The 17,233-nt window shown below is 44.9% G+C and overlaps 1 protein-coding gene across 1 annotated transcript in view; it reads right to left on the bottom strand.

Moving 5' to 3' along the window:
• ATP2B3 (ATPase plasma membrane Ca2+ transporting 3) overlaps positions 1-17,233 on the bottom strand; it is a 633,319-nt gene that overhangs the window by 11,565 nt on the left and 604,521 nt on the right. The window contains exon 22 of the mRNA XM_078664571.1: positions 7,370-7,483. Within this exon, the coding sequence (XP_078520697.1) occupies positions 7,370-7,483 (114 nt within the window). The remainder of the gene's footprint in view (positions 1-7,369; positions 7,484-17,233) is intronic.

The following is a 17,233-nucleotide window of genomic DNA, read 5'->3' as shown; positions in this document are numbered from 1 at the left end:
TGCCTGTGCTCCAATGCCCTATTGCCTCTTAAACTGTAACTTGGCATTACGATTGTAAGTTCTCTTGGGCAATGCACACGATACAAAGGAACCAAAAAACAAAAGAAAAAATAATGTGTGTAATGTCAAAGACAGGGTCTCATTTGTGATATGAGGGAGTGTAGTTTGTGATGTTTTAGTGAGGTTATCATTTGCGATAACACAAACATGGAATTTTAATTATTTCCAGAGATTGGAAATTGTTTACCTTAACATGGAAATAATTCTTTAGTGATGTCCTGGAGAGTAGGAAGTGTGTCGTGCTTTAAACAGTGAAGGGCTCGTGATGTCAAGTATTTGTAATTGGTCTGGGAATTTCAGGCGTTATCATAAACTAGGGATTGTTTCTGATGTGAAAAGCGTGGGAGTTTCCTGCCATTGACAAGGAGTTGTTTAATCACAAGTAGGGAATAGTGTTCAGTGTCCTAGAATGAGAATTGTTTGTCTTGGCTGAGATGAGGAACTCTTTGTCACAGTAAGATACTTCAGTGTGATGGCTTGGCCTAGTTTGGTGATGTCACAGACATGTAACTGTAATGTTGCATACAGAGAATTTTAACTTCTTAGCAGTATTCTCTGTTATGAAGTCGCAGAAGGTTCTGCTTCAATCAAGGACACCTTTAGAAACTGCTTATGACGCTTCATGTCAAAAGCGATGTCCGGGGGTTCCCTTGACCTTCAATTCTACGTCTTCACGTGTTTCAAGGAAAGGATGAATTCTAGAAAGATTAATGTGATGTGGAGTAATAACCTTTCTTCAGCCCAGCAAGGTGGTGGTCACTGCTCACTTTACGGCAGAAAGAATGATTACGGGTGGGCTACGCTTGCAGGACATGCACCTTGAACCGGTAGTTTATCTGATTAACTGAGCTAATTTCAGGGATGAGGTGGGCTGCTCTTTATGAAACTTGACTGCCCCACAACATTTGGGAAATTCATGGCCTAATTGATCTTAAGTACAAGAGGTGTCCCTGAAGTGAAGCCCTGTGGAAGGCTGCACCGCTGACCCCCAAGCACATTGTGGAGAGTTATCCAGTATATTCAGGGGTCATCATTCTAGGATGAAAGCTCATGGTTATCTTCATAAACCAACAGTAGGGTCTTAAAACCAGCCAAGAATGTACCTTGGTACTAATTACTAACCCAGGAAACCCCTAATGTATATTTATTTTTATTTTGCTATATATAGAACAGCATTACAAATAAGATTTTGTGAGGTGTTTTTTATCTCTCTCTAACTCACAACAAACAGACGTTCTTCTAAATGACCCAAATTTAATGGCGCTGAATAAAATGCACTGAATGAGCAATAGCGAAAGGTGATGACGGCATCTGTCCAGCCATGATGGCGAGGCCTTGGATTAACGACTATGTACACTCAATAAACCTTTCCTATCGTCATCTGAACACTTGGAAACATTGCATATAAGCTTTCTGTTACTTTTTTCATGTGGCTCTTTTTTAAGAATGTTAGTCTTTTAATGTTGGGGTTTGCCTGTAACTCAATCCTTTTTCTCCCTAACAGTGGCACCTCACTTTCCAGAAGAGGGTACTGCTAAATGTAATCAATTGGTGGTTAACGTTTTTCATATTTCTTAACCATGCCTCAAATTGTCATATAGATAAAGACAACATTTGAGGACCTGTTCACAGTGTGCTAAGCAGCAGGGTGCCTCAATGAGTGCAAGGTGATTTGCTTGTATCTCAATTGTGTTTTGACGTAACTAATGATCCACGTCTGTCCGTGACCCCTCACTCTTATCCTCAGGTGTGCAGTCACGCAGGCAGGCAGGGAGGGTAAAGAGTTAGCGAGTAGAAAAGGTTCTTAGGCAGAATGAGAAGAGTGCATAAATTATAAGGATGAGAGACGTAAAGTAAGAAAAAAGTGGAAGACGAATTCCATGAAGGTTAGTGTTCGGAGAGAAGAAAGCTGAGTTGCTCCATTGTCTCCTCCTGGAAGCTGCAAATAGGAGTGGAGTGGAAAGGGTAAGAGGGGAAGAGGTTTTGGTGCAAGAAAGTTGCAATAGAGAGGACTTAGTGACCCAGACTCCTGCGATCAAAGACCCAATTTCAGGCTTAGCCCTCCACCATAAGGAACACTGAATGGCCTCTGGCGGACAAGTTACCCACATCCTGAAACACACGCCTTGCCTCTTTTCTGGGCATTGATGATGCAGTATTTTCCAGCAAAATTACACTGCTAAACAATGCAACGGTTTGCAGGGTTGAACGCTTCATGCTTTCCTCACGGTCTTTCAGATTTACATTTAAGATTAATAGTACCTAAATTATTACCCTTTTAATTAATTTATTTGTTCAAATTTTATTCTATTAACTCAAAACTTGGAGATTTATCATGACTTCAGTTGGCCTTACAAATAAAGTTAATAGTTCCTTCATTTAGGATTACAGCCAGTATATAAAAGTTATTAAGTTGTTTACCAAAACTGATATTATCCTGAGCAATTAAACCATTGTTCCCTTTCAAATATTATTTTGTATTTAAAGGTAAATATTTTATTAGCTGATGAGTCCCTTAGGGAACCAATAATATAAAGTATCTGATAATGTTTGATTTGCTGTAACAGTGTCACTTGATAAAATACATCTTCTATTTGAATTGTTCATTTGTAGCTAGATTTGGTTAACACATACAAGATTATTTACTTAATTCTCAGAATTGATTGTATGAACAGCACTTTTTTGTTTGCTTCTTTCAATGAGAGATGCATGCGTATAATGGTTAATAATTTTTCAGAATTTTTAAGTCTAATACTTGTTTAACGGCATATTCCTAAGGACTGGTTAATATGTATACTATTTCTATAGTTACAGCGACCAGAACCGTTAAGAAGTAGGGCTTTTTTTCTTGAAGACGTTATATTCTGGGAGGGTGATTTTTTATTTTTATTAAAATGCTTTGATCCATCATACACACGTGCCTACTCCGCGGTACTGGGTCTTTTTTATTGATTATCGCTGTCTTCACTTTGATTTTGAAGTGCATTTGGAAGAAATATTTTTCAAATGTGGCCATTTCGCAATAGAAATAATACTGTATTCATCTAAATTGTTCTGATTTACTGAAAAACAAATAAATAATGCAATGCAAGATTAGCATTTTATTGGAAAAGAATTCACACTCTGCTGAAAAACTGAATCCTGCAGTTAGACTGCAGTCGCATCTATTTAAAAAAATTAGATAAATGAATCAAATTATTTAAGTGACTTGGCAGACTAAACACTGAATCCCAGTGTGTTTTGCCAATAAATCTTTCTTGGTACTTTTCTACGTTTTGTTTTTTATTTTAATTAGGAAATTATTTAGTTGATTTCAGAAATAAATTATCCGTAATTTAAATGCTAACCATAAATTTCATGAAGACAGGCATATATTTCAATAGATTATCACTGTATTGAAAAATAAATTGATACATACTACTTCTATTTAATCAAAATGCTACTTATTAGAGTATATAAATCATGGGACATTCAGATGGATCCCACAATAGTTTATTTCTGTAAACACAACTCATTTATCCTATGAACTTTGTATTTAGTTGTGTGTGTTCATGTAATAGGAAAGGAATGATTTGCCATTCCACACCACTAAACAAATTAGATCAAATGTATATTACCATAGATGTTTCACTAAATTGAAGGAAGCAAGACACTACCATGTAAACATAGTACTTTGATTGGGGCAAGAGTAATGAAAGGTATGTGACACACTTAAGGAAACTTCACTACATGCAAATAAACATTAACTTGTAATTCAAAATGCATGTGGAAAAACAAGAAATGTGGCAGTTACAATAATCCACCATGTGAATCCCTCTCTGAATAATCCTTTCAAAACTTTCATCTATTTTTAATTATACAATTTAATGTATTAAAAGAAAAATGACCTGTACATATGAATCACTTATTTAATAGGACTAGACTGTCGAAATCTAAATATATGTGGCTGCAACCAAAATAAATTTATTAAGAGCGAGGTATTGTAATCCATTTATTTATTGAATTACATCAGGTAATAAAAAATGGAATGAGATCCAATGTTACATTAATTTGGACCAGCCTACTCTCCTGCTATTTATTCACTGAATTCTAAATTAATTCAGGCTTTTTGGTATATTAGAAAAATCTGTGTTTTCAAACTAGTTATCGGTATGCTCCGTAGCTGAATTCTCCATGACTAGAGATTGGGTTAAAAATTGAGAACTACACAACATAGCTAAGAAGACACTGTTAATGTATTTGGTAATTAAAGTTGTGCTCCAAGAGGCATTTAAAATGTGGGTAATAATTTGTTAATATTGTGAAGGTGTCGTTTTTGATGGCTCAAATAAGACGTGATATTCATCAACCCAAACCCATGACAATACTTCTACAGGTTTGTTTGGTTTCTGTTTAATATTAATTCAAACATGTGGGGAATAAATCCTCAAAATGGTATGATTTTGCTATCATTTGTATGCCAGCCTGAAATGAGGGTTTGACGTCAAGGAATGGTAGGCTCACTCATAGTCTGAAACGAGCTCCTGAAAGAAAGTGAAATTTCTGTGATGAGAAAAGAAACATAAATGTTGTTAATGAGTTTCAAAATGGAGTCAGTCTTTCAGTGCCGTCCACTGCAAGGATAACGAAAGATTGCAATATTGCTGGAAAAAGAAGAAGAAGAGGAGAAAGGGGAATACAAAAGCAAGAAAAAACCAAAGCAGCATTTGCAGTTCAGCAGACAGTTAGGCCATACTCGAAGGTTCACCCGCTGGCTCTTGGTTTCAGTGATTTACCTTACATATTGTAGTAATCGGGCCTAAGTAGCATCAGTAATAAGTAGAAGAATTTGCTGTACACCAGAGTTTCCCATAAACCCTGCAGACAAGTTCAAACCAGTTCACACTATACATCTTAACTGTTAATAAGAACATTTTTTCTTTTCTTTTTTGTTTTTGCAGTACTTTGTTTACTAAGGTATTCTCTTCCAGGCACTTCTTGTATTAGAATTTCTGTCTTATATAATGCATCTTACCTTCTTTTGCAAAAAAAAGAAAGTGGTTACTGGTTAAAATTTAGGAGATGAGCGAAGAGGGACTAGAGTGATTTAACCACAGTAAGGCAGATAGTATCTCAGATCAGAGTGGGTGTAGCTGCTTGTTCATGGCACACTCGGCTGTTTTACAAATCATGCACTCTACCCAAAGAATGGAGGCCAGTCTACGCTATTCCACGCTCATCGTTAAAACGTATGTCTGAGTGAACAACTCAGGAGAGGAAAGATTGGAAATATTAGGTCCTGTGGGTTGGAGCTTATGAGATACTCCAGACATCACCATCCTAACAACCAAATATATCAAATCAACTCAACCTTCAAGTTAACTCCAAATACATGAATAAAGTATAAATATTCTTGTTTTCTAACTCTAAAATGTGTAATATGGGGAGAGATTACTGCAACTCGGCCATAATTTATTGCTCCCAAACACATGAACCATGTAAACGACAAAGCCTTTAATTGCATCTATGTCTTTCTCTGGGTCTATACAACTATTCATTTCTTCATCGACTGCTTAGCGTAAGAAACTTCCATCTACCTTCTCTGGCATATGTGTTACTAACCTCTTCATAATACTCTATTGTAGTTACATCTTTCCTACAGATCAACACCGTGCATGAGACACCTCGCTGACTTCACCCAAGGAATAGGGGGTCTCCCAAAGCAGCAGAACAGCTCAATGTTTTGATCTCAAGAGGACTAGCTAATGTGGAGAAACAGTATTTTGAGTTAGCAGTAATGTCTTCTCTGAACAGTAAGTATAGTTTAACAGAACTTGGAATCTACCATGACTCTCCAGACGTTATCCTGCCTCCAGGACTACATTCACCTCCTTTTAGGTGGTGTGTGGGTCACTTTCTCACACACTTTTGTCACAACAGTAACAATAGGGTGAACCAACATGGAGCTCAAATTAACTTGTTGTTTTAAATATAGCATTAACGCTTGCTAATGATGCTCAAAAGATATGACGGTTCCCCGTCCCCAAAGGTGGGAATATTACCTGGTCATGATCTCATGGGGCTGAGTGTGCCTGGAGTAATCATGCCACTTTCTGACAAATCCACCCCAAACTTCACATCCCCCCAAAGATGTGTCCCACCCAACACAATAATAATAGGTGTTGGCTCTAAATGTATTTGATGGCCAATTCTTCCCAACTTGCAATGTCTGTCCTCTTGAATTTCATCAAAGATAGAAAGTCCCTCTGCTTTAATCAGAGACATTGGGTGGATTACTGCTGGCGGAGACAATGTTTAGGTGAGATGTTGCAGCAACGCCGAGGGCATTCTTGGTGGAATGCTGCACAGAAACACCCCTCCAATTTCACAACAACAAAACCAATAAAGGACTTGACCTGCCACTTCTGTTTATAATGTACACTTTTAAAGCTGTTGTGCTTTCTGTTAAGTGCAGCCACCTGTTTGTAATATTAAAATATTCTGTAGAGAATTACAAGGAAACAGAGCAAACTTTATGGGGGTGGTTTGAAGGGATTAACTTCTACGACATATGTGAGTCCCTAGAAGCACCGGCCTTGAAGAGCGCTGACAGCGACATCAACCCATGGCTCTAATCTCAGACTGTTGCATTACTACAGGAAAACAACATCCCTGCAGAACCTGCTGACAAACTGTGATGTCACATCAGGGATTTGACAACAGAGTGTGACGTCAGTATATGGCCTTGACGTCAGAGTGTGGCATCGCTTGTCCTGACGTCAGATCTGTGACCTCACTCTATACTCGCCCCGTAACTCCATGCAGAGCAGCCAAGCTCTTTTTCCATGCATGTCTGCAAGTAACAGACCATTCTTCCATATGAAAAACAAAACTATACAGTACCTTCCTGATGCTGAAAACCAAACAGTAAACTACATGATCAAAATACAATAGGTAAGAAAACACAAAACCAAAGAGGGGAAAATGGACATTTTAAGTACAAGACAGGCTGACCCTTCATATTGGAGCTACTGGAAACCAACACAAGCACAACACCCACAGGCAAAACCACAGACACAGAAGACCAAGAGTAGGAGGCTTGGGAACAGTGAACACCACTGCGGCTGAGAGCCGACCAGACCAAACAACGACCAAACTGAAGGTAGATGAAAGAAACAATAACTAAATAAAACACCACAGGTGTGTCAAGAAGTCAAGACTGGAAAAAAGAAAGGTTTTCTTTTTCTTTAAAGGTGGTGATGAGCAGTAAGGATAGATGAGACTCACTCCCAGCAGCACTGGTGGCATTGGCCGTGGCGGAGAGCATTACGTGAGTGGGGGTGCAAATATTAGGAGCATCGTGGAGTTGGCTGAGGACTGAGGAACGTCGACGCATGGCCCCCTGAAATGAGCCGCTTCTTTTAAAGGTACTCACTACCTCCATCTGTGGGAGAGAAAACGAGATAAGTGGTTTTTTGGAGGGGGAGGGGGGTGGGTGTTGAGGAGAAGGGGGTAATAATCGAGGGAAAAGTAGGGTTTGCTGAAATGTAATACATAGAAGGGTGTCTTTCTGGAGTAATTATGCATGTCGGACACTTTGTCGGCAGCGGTCCAGAGCATACACTCTGTCCCGCTCAGTGACCTGTAATGTTTCTTTTCGACAGCCAGAGGGCGCCCTGGCTCATTTCACATTCCACAATGCTCAATCCACCGCCTCTTCATTTCCACTTTGTAAACTGCAAGAAATGGTTTGTTAGACATTGCTAAAAACACTGACTCACCGCTGCGTGTGATGGTGAGTTACATAGTTGGTGTGACACTTATACACAGTCTCTCCCACAGTTCCCACGCACACCTGTTTTCGACAGTGTACATGCCCTCAGCAGCAGACACAAAACCCACAGGAAAGCCAAAACAAATTGATATAGATTCAAGGTGGCATTCTGAATCCAGGTGCAAATTCTTCAGGAGAAGCAAGTTCATCATGCATTCACATAAATTAACCACACCTCAGCAGTGCCTCCAATTATAAAACTGGCCAGGGTCTACTTTTTGTGACACTGTAAACATTTTAGATTTGTATAGAGACATCCTCTCTGTGGCTTAAAGGGGGGGTCTACTGCAGTTCTGATTCCCAGCCACTTACCGGGCTGAATTAGATATTTTAGAATTTACACAGATGCATCTTATCTTAGCAGTGCCTCCATAACTGAAACATCTTGGGGGCATGTCTAAAGGTACATTGACAGTTTAGTTAGATTCCCTAAATAGGTATTTGTGCTGTAGGTTGCTCGCCGTGCAACCTACAGGTGTCTTAGGGTTAAGCACGGCTTCGGCTTCTGTAACGGGTAGTTGGGTGTCAGCAGTTGTACCATCCTGAGAACAGCCACACCCTCTCCATGAAGAACTCTAGGCATTATAGGCTCAAAGGACACTGTCTTAACCATCACTGTTGCCTGCAGCTTAAGGAGGTGGCTTGACACATATTGATCATTGTAAAAAGGAACCAGAGGCTGCACAGACCTGAATCTTGAAATGAATAGAGCTTTTTGGGGGGCAACCAGTTGCAGTCTGGAGGGATTCCAACTACAGACCAGTCAACAACCTCTTCAGAGATGCACACACAGTCCTCATGCTTGTTCCATTTCAGAGCAGTGACATCAGGAAAGACCATTAAATAACAAGGATGAACGAACAAGAAAAGCACAATTTTAAAATAATCTGAAAGTGATAATATGGGCCCATGCATACGTAAAAAATCAAAACTGGGATGTTTGGAGTATTTGCGCTGATGGCTGTCACTTCTGATGGGTGCCTAAGGTTTACAATAAATGCCAGGGTAACTAAAAGAAATTCTGGTACAGATTCCCGAATAATGTTGCTGTTCTCCCTTGTGCAACATTGTCTGCAAAGCTTATATTCTGTTATTAAATGAGGTGAAACTGAAAAAGCACCATTACTGTTGTCTGCATTGCTGCAATAGGTTATTTATTTCAATCATGTATTTTTTAGGTGCCTAAGAATCTCCCTGTGACAGTGAACATTATGTCCCACTGTGTTCACAGTGTGGTGGTTATTATTGCTAATAGCAAGAAGGCCTTTATTGCTCAATCTCGCCTGAATATAGTAGTACCCGAGTTTAAAAGATCAAACTAGGGGAGCAGGAGCGTCATCACCTGTGCTGCTAAGCTTTGGAATTCGATGCCCTCAGATCTTAAGAAAGAAACTGAACTTTTTTCTTTCCGGAAAACTCTTAAATCATGGTTTTTCATCATTTAAATCTCCTTCTGTCCATTCCTTGTGACTCATAGTCCTCCAAATGTCTACAAGACCTGTGTCAGCTATCAGTTGTTTCAGGACCCTCTCATATTAGGGTTGACATCGCTGCCCTCTTAGGGGTTGTGTCTTGTGCTGGATCCAGACAAACATTAAAGTCACCTCCCAATATGATAGGCTCCCTCATATCTACTAAATGCAAAAATAGGGTGCGTAGGGGTGCAGGGTCGTCTAAGTTAGGGCCATAATCATAATATCCCACAAAAGCCAACCAAACATCACGTATTTTAGCCTTAACTATTACCCATCTGCCGGGTGGATCTACTACACGTTCCCCTGGTATAGCTTGAATGAAATTTTTTAAAAGAAGGGCAACCCCTTTCGCCGTACCGGACTGAGAAGTGTATACGCAATGCTCGATCCTTTGCTGACCCCTTAAGGTCTCTGGCCATTCATCCTTGGCAAATGTGATTCCTGAAGGAAGAAAACATCAATATCTTTAATTCTCAGATACTCCTTCTTATAGGAACCCTAAGACCGTTGACGTTCCAGGATAGGATGTTTAAAAACCTAGGCTTATCCAGATTTGCCATATATTAAACCGTACATTAGAAAATAAATGCCTGAGAACCTAGTTCTTTCAATCAGACTAGAAGACTTACATAGCTGAACAAAGGATCCTGGTCTAAAATTTACAAAGGAGGACAATTTGTTTCCATTTTTTTCCCACATGCTCCCCCACCCAGTGCCAAAGTGCTTTATTTAAATTTTTTTGTGAATCTTCACCCCTAACTGATAAACGGGGGAACCCTCCCTATGAACTAGAGGTATCTTGATGTTGTTTACCTCATCTGAAATCTCTCCCTATGCTACGACGGAAAGACTAAGAATTATACTTGTTGTGCCTTAATCTGATCGATAAATGTGGTGACTTCGCTTGGGTCTCTGAAGTTGTACATTTTGTTATTTTGCATTACCCTCAGCAAGGCGGGGAATCGTATGTTTCTGTAGTAGGGGATCTCTGTGTATAGTCATAATCTAGTGAATAGTCCCGCCCATGTGCGTGGACCCCGGCAATCAAAAATAATCTCTTAAATTGTCAGAAATTTGCAGAACTGCAAAGACACTTAAGAGAAAATTTAAAGACAAATAATGCAGCCTATATCCACAGGCTACACTGTCCAGTACTTCAACTAGAAATTCCACCAAAAAAATCCACAAACAGCAAAGCCTGTCCAGATTTCCCTTGTTTTCACTGCAAAACCCCTCAGATTGATAGAGAGGAAAGCCTGGACAGACAAGCCCCATAGGCTGCCATTATGTGGCTTAAATAGGATACTGTGCCTTTAAGAGAACCTTCCAGAACCTTCTCTCAGTATCCCAGAATGCATAGCAGGTCCAACTTACTTTCAGTTCTTTTTTCCGGCTCCTGCTTACAGGACCCTGTGCATTGAGCTCTCCCTTTTTCAAGGGTTTATTGGAGTTTTTTGACACTTTTTGGTTTAAAAAGTGTTCTGCTTTGATTCTTGGTGTTTCCTGTTCACTTCTGTGTGTTTGTTCAGGCTTTTAGGGATCTAAAATGCCTGCCTTATTCGACAAGTGCCCAGCATGTGGAAGGAAGAAGGCCAAGACTGATCCACACGACGTCTGCATTATTTGCCTCCCTGATGAGCATGTCCCTGAAGATTGTGACATCTGCCAGGCCTTTTCTACAAGGACCCTGAGGGAAAGACGGAAGATCAGGCTCCAAGGCCGGGAGGAGAGGCGTCTGCAGGCTGCAGGTGGGTCTGGGCAGGCTGGGAAGGCCCCCTCTGCCCCTGCTGAGGCCTCTGGGGGGCTCCCCAGAGGCAGGAAGACCAGCAAAAGGTCCCGGTCTCCGTCGACGTCGATAGCATCGACGACGACGTCGAGAGGGATGACGGCGGTGTGTTCCCCTTCTCCCCGGGGCTCCGGGTCGAGACAGCGTGGGGGTTCGACGTCGAGAGACCTGACCAGGCCGCCGTCGAAGTCACGGCCGCCGGCGTCGAGGCATCGCCGTCGACGAAGACACCGGCGCTCGCCGTCGAAGCGACACCGCCGGTCGCCGTCGACCAGTTCGACGTCGAGGGGATCCTCGGCGTCGAAGACCGCGAGGAAGCGGTCTTCGAGGTGAAAGAGTCGACGCTCGCCGTCGAAGTCTGACCGCTCGTCGCCGAGGGGGCGACGATCGGCGTCGAGGAAGAAACACTCGACGCCGAGGAGACGCCGTTCGACGCCAGAGTCGAGAGATGGCCGTTCCAAGCATGGAAAACGCTCGACGTCGAGCAGGAAGAGATCAGCGTCACCTGGGATCTCAACCTCCTCTAAGAGGCACAAGAGGGATTCTGGCGCCAAAAGTCGCGCTGGATCTGGTGACGGACGTAGGAGGCGTCGCTCACGCTCGGGAGAGTCTGGGTCACAGGCCCCTCCCTCGAAGAAGTCATCGGGCACGAGGTACTCGGTGGTCTATACGCCGCCAAGGCATGTAACTCCTCCTCCTCCTCTACCGAAAGAGGCTCCACCGGCTAAGCCGCCGCTCCCCTCCCTGCCTCCTCCGTCTCCGGAGAAGCGGCCTCTGCCTCCAGTCCCTCCTCATAGGCCACCGAGGTTGGTGTCCCTGCCTCTACTTCCGACACCTCCTAAGGGTACGCCTACCCCGAAGCCCCAGGACAAACCGCGGAGGACGCCTCCTAGGAAACCAGTGGAGCGCCCACGTGCTGGGAGGTCGCGCTCCCGCTCCAGGAGGAGGGAACGTTCGCGTCATAGGTCTTCAACACGATCTAGAAGGCGCCACAGGAGACACAGGTCTCGTTCAAGGACTCCCCGACCCTGTCAGACTCGCCGGACACGCGGGTCTCGCCGGTCGACGATCTGGTGTCCTTCCAGGACGTGTTGTTACGGGGTGCAGCGAAATTGGGCATTACTTTGACAGTGCCCACCCCGAAGACCTCGGTCATCTTTGAGACGCTCCATCAGAAGCACTTGTCTCGGCCGTTACTGCCACTGGTGCCTGGCCTGGAAGAACCGGCCCTGGATCTTTTCCTTACTCCTGCGGTGACTAAGGCGGCACCTTCCAGACTGCAGAAGAAGTACCGGGCTCCTGACTCGGACCCGGCCTTTCTGAGGCTGGAGCCCCCTCCAGACTCGGTGATTGTGACGGCGGCGCGTAAACAGCATGCCACCACGCCTTCCTCCACAGTTCCGCCAGACAAGGAATCTAGGTGGTTGGATTCCTCTGGGAGACGAGTTTGTGGGACTTCGGCGACCTCAATGAAGGCGGCTAGTGCCACGGCTTTGTTGGGTCGGTATGACAGAGCCCTTTGGGAATCTCTGCAACAATTTGCTGAACTCCTTCCGCGGGACAAGCGGGAAGACTTCCAGGAGGTGCTTAACGAAGGGATGTTGGTGGCGAATCAAGTCATCAGCGCTGCAGCCGACTCCTCTCTTCTGGCGGCGCATGGTTTCTGCCACGGAATAAACCAGCGACGACATGCCTGGCTCCGCCTTACGTCTCTGAAACCGGACGCTCAGCAGAGGGTGGCCAATCTGCCATTCTCTGGCGACACCCTGTTCGGGAAGCACGCTGACGACGAAATGGCCCGCATGAAGGCGGAAGCGGAAACGCTCACAGCGGTGGGTTTGGAAAAGCCCAAGGAGACCAAGAAGACGTACCGTCCGTTCCAACGACGGTTCGGTGGTCAAGGCAGAGGGCGTGGCCAGTCTTCTGGACAACAGCAGCAACAACAACAGCAGCAGTTCAGAAGGCCGTTCCAGAAGCGCCAGAGGGGCAGAGGCGGCCCTCAGTCGGCACCAGCGACTAAGGGCCAGGCCGGGTCTAGGCCCTGAGCACTTACTTCCCCGTCAACTGTTACCCGCTCCGGTGGGGGGAAGCATTCAATCTTTTCTGGCAGAGTGGAGAAAAATTACTCAGGACAAGTGGGTGCTGAATATTGTTTGCAATGGATACAGTCTTCGGTTCACCAGCCCTCCTCCATCGATCCCTCTGGTCGGCTCGCAGTATCAGCTACGCGAGCTCCAGGCGGAGGCCGATATCCTGTTAAGGAAAAGGGCGATCGAAGTCGTACCTCTGTCTCAAAGGGGAAGAGGTCTGTACTCCCGGTTCTTTCTGGTCCGAAAAAAGGACAAGAACGAGTTCAGGCCCATTCTGGATTTGCGACAAGCAAACACGTGGATTCGCAGAGAAAAGTTTCGCATGCTGTCGTTGCATCAGATTTATCCTCAGCAGCAACGGGGAGACTGGCTGTGTGCCATCGACCTCCAGGATGCTTACTTCCATGTGCCCATTGCACACAAACACAGGAAGTTCCTGCGGTTCCAAGTCGGCGCCAATCACTATCAATACACAGTACTGCCATTCGGACTGAAGTCTGCGCCGAGAACATTCTCAAAGTGCATAGCAGCACACCTAAGGAAGAGCAAGGTGTTTGTCTACCCATACCTGGACGACTGGTTGATCAAGGCCTCCTCCTTCGCGGTGGCGCAAGCGCACTTCTAGAAGACGTGCGTTCTCTTGAACAGTCTGGGGTTGCACATCAACATGTCCAAGTCGGTTCCGACTCCAGTCCAGTGCATTCAGTACTTGGGAGCCTCCATCGATACGCTGTCAGCAAGCGTGTCTCCTTCGGAGGAGCGACGATTATCACTGCTTCGGAAGGCTCGGGCTCTCATGGCCGCTCCATCCACGACAGTGAGGACGGTGTCTTCTCTACTGGGATCGATGGCCTCCTGTATCTTTCTGACGCCACATGCACGGCTGCACATGAGACCGTTGCAAGAGTGCTTGGAGGATCAGTGGGACCAGAGGAGAGGATCTTGGGATGACAAGATACGTCTATCTCTGCATGCTCTTCAGTCTCTGAAGTGGTGGTGTTCAGCGGAGAATCTCCTCAGAGGGGTTCCCTTCCACAAGGATATTCCCCCTCAGGTTATCGTGACGGATGCTTCTCTCCAGGGCTGGGGAGCGCATTCCGGAGACCTACAGATTCAAGAGACGTGGTCCCTGACGGAGTCCACGTACCACATCAATTTCCTGGAACTCAGAGCTGTTCACTTGGCACTGAAGGCCTTTCATCCGTCCTTTCAGAGCAACTCTCTGCTTGTTCAGACGGACAACACGACAACGATGTATTATCTCAACAAGCAGGGGGCTCGAGATCACGCACTCTGTCACAGGAGGCGCAGGCGATCTGGCACTGGCTTCTGGCTCGAGGACTGTCGATAACGGCCACGCATCTGCCAGGTGTACAGAATGTTCAGGCAGACGAACTGAGCAGACTGATTCAGGAAAACCACGAATGGGTCATGAACGACGACGTACTAGGAGAAGTCTTCGCAAGGTGGGGAACGCCAGACGTAGATCTGTTCGCCACCGCCGAAAACAGCAAATGCCGAGACTTCGCCTCCAGGTACTACCAGCCAGGGACGCTGGGGAACGTGTTATGGATCGACTGGTCGAACAGCTTTCTGTACGCTTTTCCACCCATTCCCCTGATTCCGACGGTTCTCATCAAGCTGTCCCAGTCCAGGGCGCGGATGATACTGATCGCCCCGGAATGGCCCAGACAGTGGTGGTTCACGGACCTGCTTCACCGGTCTCTCCTTCCTCACATGAAGCTGCCGTGCAGGCCGGACCTTCTCACGAAGTTCGGGGGCGGATGGTGCACCCCAACCTCTCGTCTTTGAGTTTGGCGGCATGGCTCCTGAAATAGTGCAATATGGCCATCTGAATCTCCCTGAGGATTGTATGGACATACTGAAGGAGGCTAAGCGACCTTCCACTAGGACTTCTTATGCTTACAAGTGGAAGAGGTTTTGCATCTGGTGCAAGTCTAAGAACTATGACCCGACTACATGCAGGGAGGATGTTATCCTTCCATATCTGCTGCATCTGGCGCAGTCTGGCCTTAATGTTCATTCCATTAAGGTTCATCTGGCTGCTTTGACTGCCTACAGGAAATGCCCTTCACAGACTTCCTTCTTCCAGATCCCTGTGATCAAAGATTTTTTGGAAGGCTTGAAGAAAGTGTTCCCTCCTGTCAGGCTTCCTTTGCCTTCATGGGAATTGAATGTGGTGCTGTCCAGACTGATGAAGGAGCCGTTTGAACCTATTCATAAGGCTTCGTTGCAGCACCTGTCCTGTAAGGCGGCGTTCCTCGTGGCCATTACATCGGCCCGCAGGGTGAGTGAAATTCAGGCGTTGTGTTGCCAGGAACCTTATACTGTATTTCATGCTGCTAAGGTTGTTATGCGTACTCACCCTAAATTTCTTCCCAAGGTTATTTCTGATTTTCATGTCAACCAGACCATAACTTTGCCTACGTTTTTTCAGAATCCTTCTTCTCCAGCGGAAAGGTCGTTACATTCCCTGGACGTTAGGAGGGTGTTGAAATTTTATCTGGATAAGACCAAAGATATTCGTAGGTCTGACCAATTGTTTATCAATTATGGATCTGTCAGGACGGGTCTTGCGACCTCTAAGCAGTCTATCTCCAGGTGGATTGTGTCCTGCATACAACTATGTTACCAAAAAGCTAATAAGACCTTAGGAGGTAAGCCTAAGGCTCATTCCACCAGGGGCAAAGCTGCCACGACAGCTTTGCTCCGTAATGTTCCGATTGCAGAAATCTGCAAGGCGGCCACTTGGAAGTCGGTTCATACCTTTGCTAAGCATTACTGCCTGGACACTGATGCCAGGGCAGACGCTCAGGTTGGGCAGGCTTCGCTGCGAAATCTGTTCGCGCAATAGTGGCGTTAATTCTCTTTTCTCCACCGCCGCTTTGGTGTGGGGATGGGCTTGCCATTCTATTCACTAGATTATGACTATACACAGAGATCCCCTACTACAAAAGGAGTAGTTTCTGTCCTGTAACTCCAGTTCTGTAGTAGGGGTATCTCTGTTATAGTCATAAGCGCCCTCCCGCCTCCCCGGTGGAGAGAAGTGTTTCTTTAAGGAATGCGACAGGTCTGGCGTTTTACGCCTTCAAAAAGAACTGAAAGTAAGTTGGACCTGCTATGCATTCTGGGATACTGAGAGAAGGTTCTCTTAAAGGCACAGTATCCTATTTAAGCCACATAATGGCAGCCTATGGGGCTTGTCTGTCCAGGCTTTCCTCTCTATCATTCTGAGGGGTTTTGCAGTGAAAACAAGGGAAATCTGGACAGGCTTTGCTGTTTGTGGATTTTTTTGGTGGAATTTCTAGTTGAAGTACTGGACAGTGTAGCTTGTGGATATAGGCTGCATTATTTGTCTTTAAATGTTCTCTTAAGTGTCTTTGCAGTTCTGCAAATTTCTGACAACTTAAGAGATTATTTTTGATTGCCGGGGTCCACGCACATGGGCGGGACTATTCACTAGATTATGACTATAACAGAGATACCCCTACTACAGAACTGGAGTTACAGGACAGAAACTACTCCTTACGGTGGCTCCCATCTCCCTCAATTCCTGAATGAATAGCCCAATTCCCATTGCCCAATTGCCATTGCCTGTCTTGAGTGGCACGCAAGACATCTGATCTAATGCAGAAGGTCCAGTCATCTTTTTTAAAGACTACTGCATTAAGGGCTCCTGCAAGCTTACAGGCCGCCACCATTATGGTGTTAAAGAAGATTGTTATCAATCTAGATTTCAGTCAGAGCCTGATGCCGAGTGTTGTCTTGCCGATGTTGAACATTGGCTAGTGTGGGAACGGAATGATACGTAAGTGACCTCCTTATTTCATTGGCCTTGTCGGCTGCCTTTCATACAGTTGGTGAATTCTTTCCAGAGCCCAGCAAAGGGAGTTTCTCGGCATCACAGTACATGTGAAGAAATGGATGCTCGCCTTACTGACTTGGAGGTAAGGGGTGGTCCAGACGGGGTAGGTGGGTCTCACAAGAC

Source organism: Lissotriton helveticus, chromosome 10 (assembly GCF_964261635.1).
Source record: "Lissotriton helveticus chromosome 10, aLisHel1.1, whole genome shotgun sequence".
Classification (NCBI taxonomy): Eukaryota; Metazoa; Chordata; class Amphibia; order Caudata; family Salamandridae; genus Lissotriton; species Lissotriton helveticus.
The sequence above is the reverse complement of the archived record's forward strand: the minus strand, read 5'-3'. Positions and strand labels throughout refer to the sequence as shown.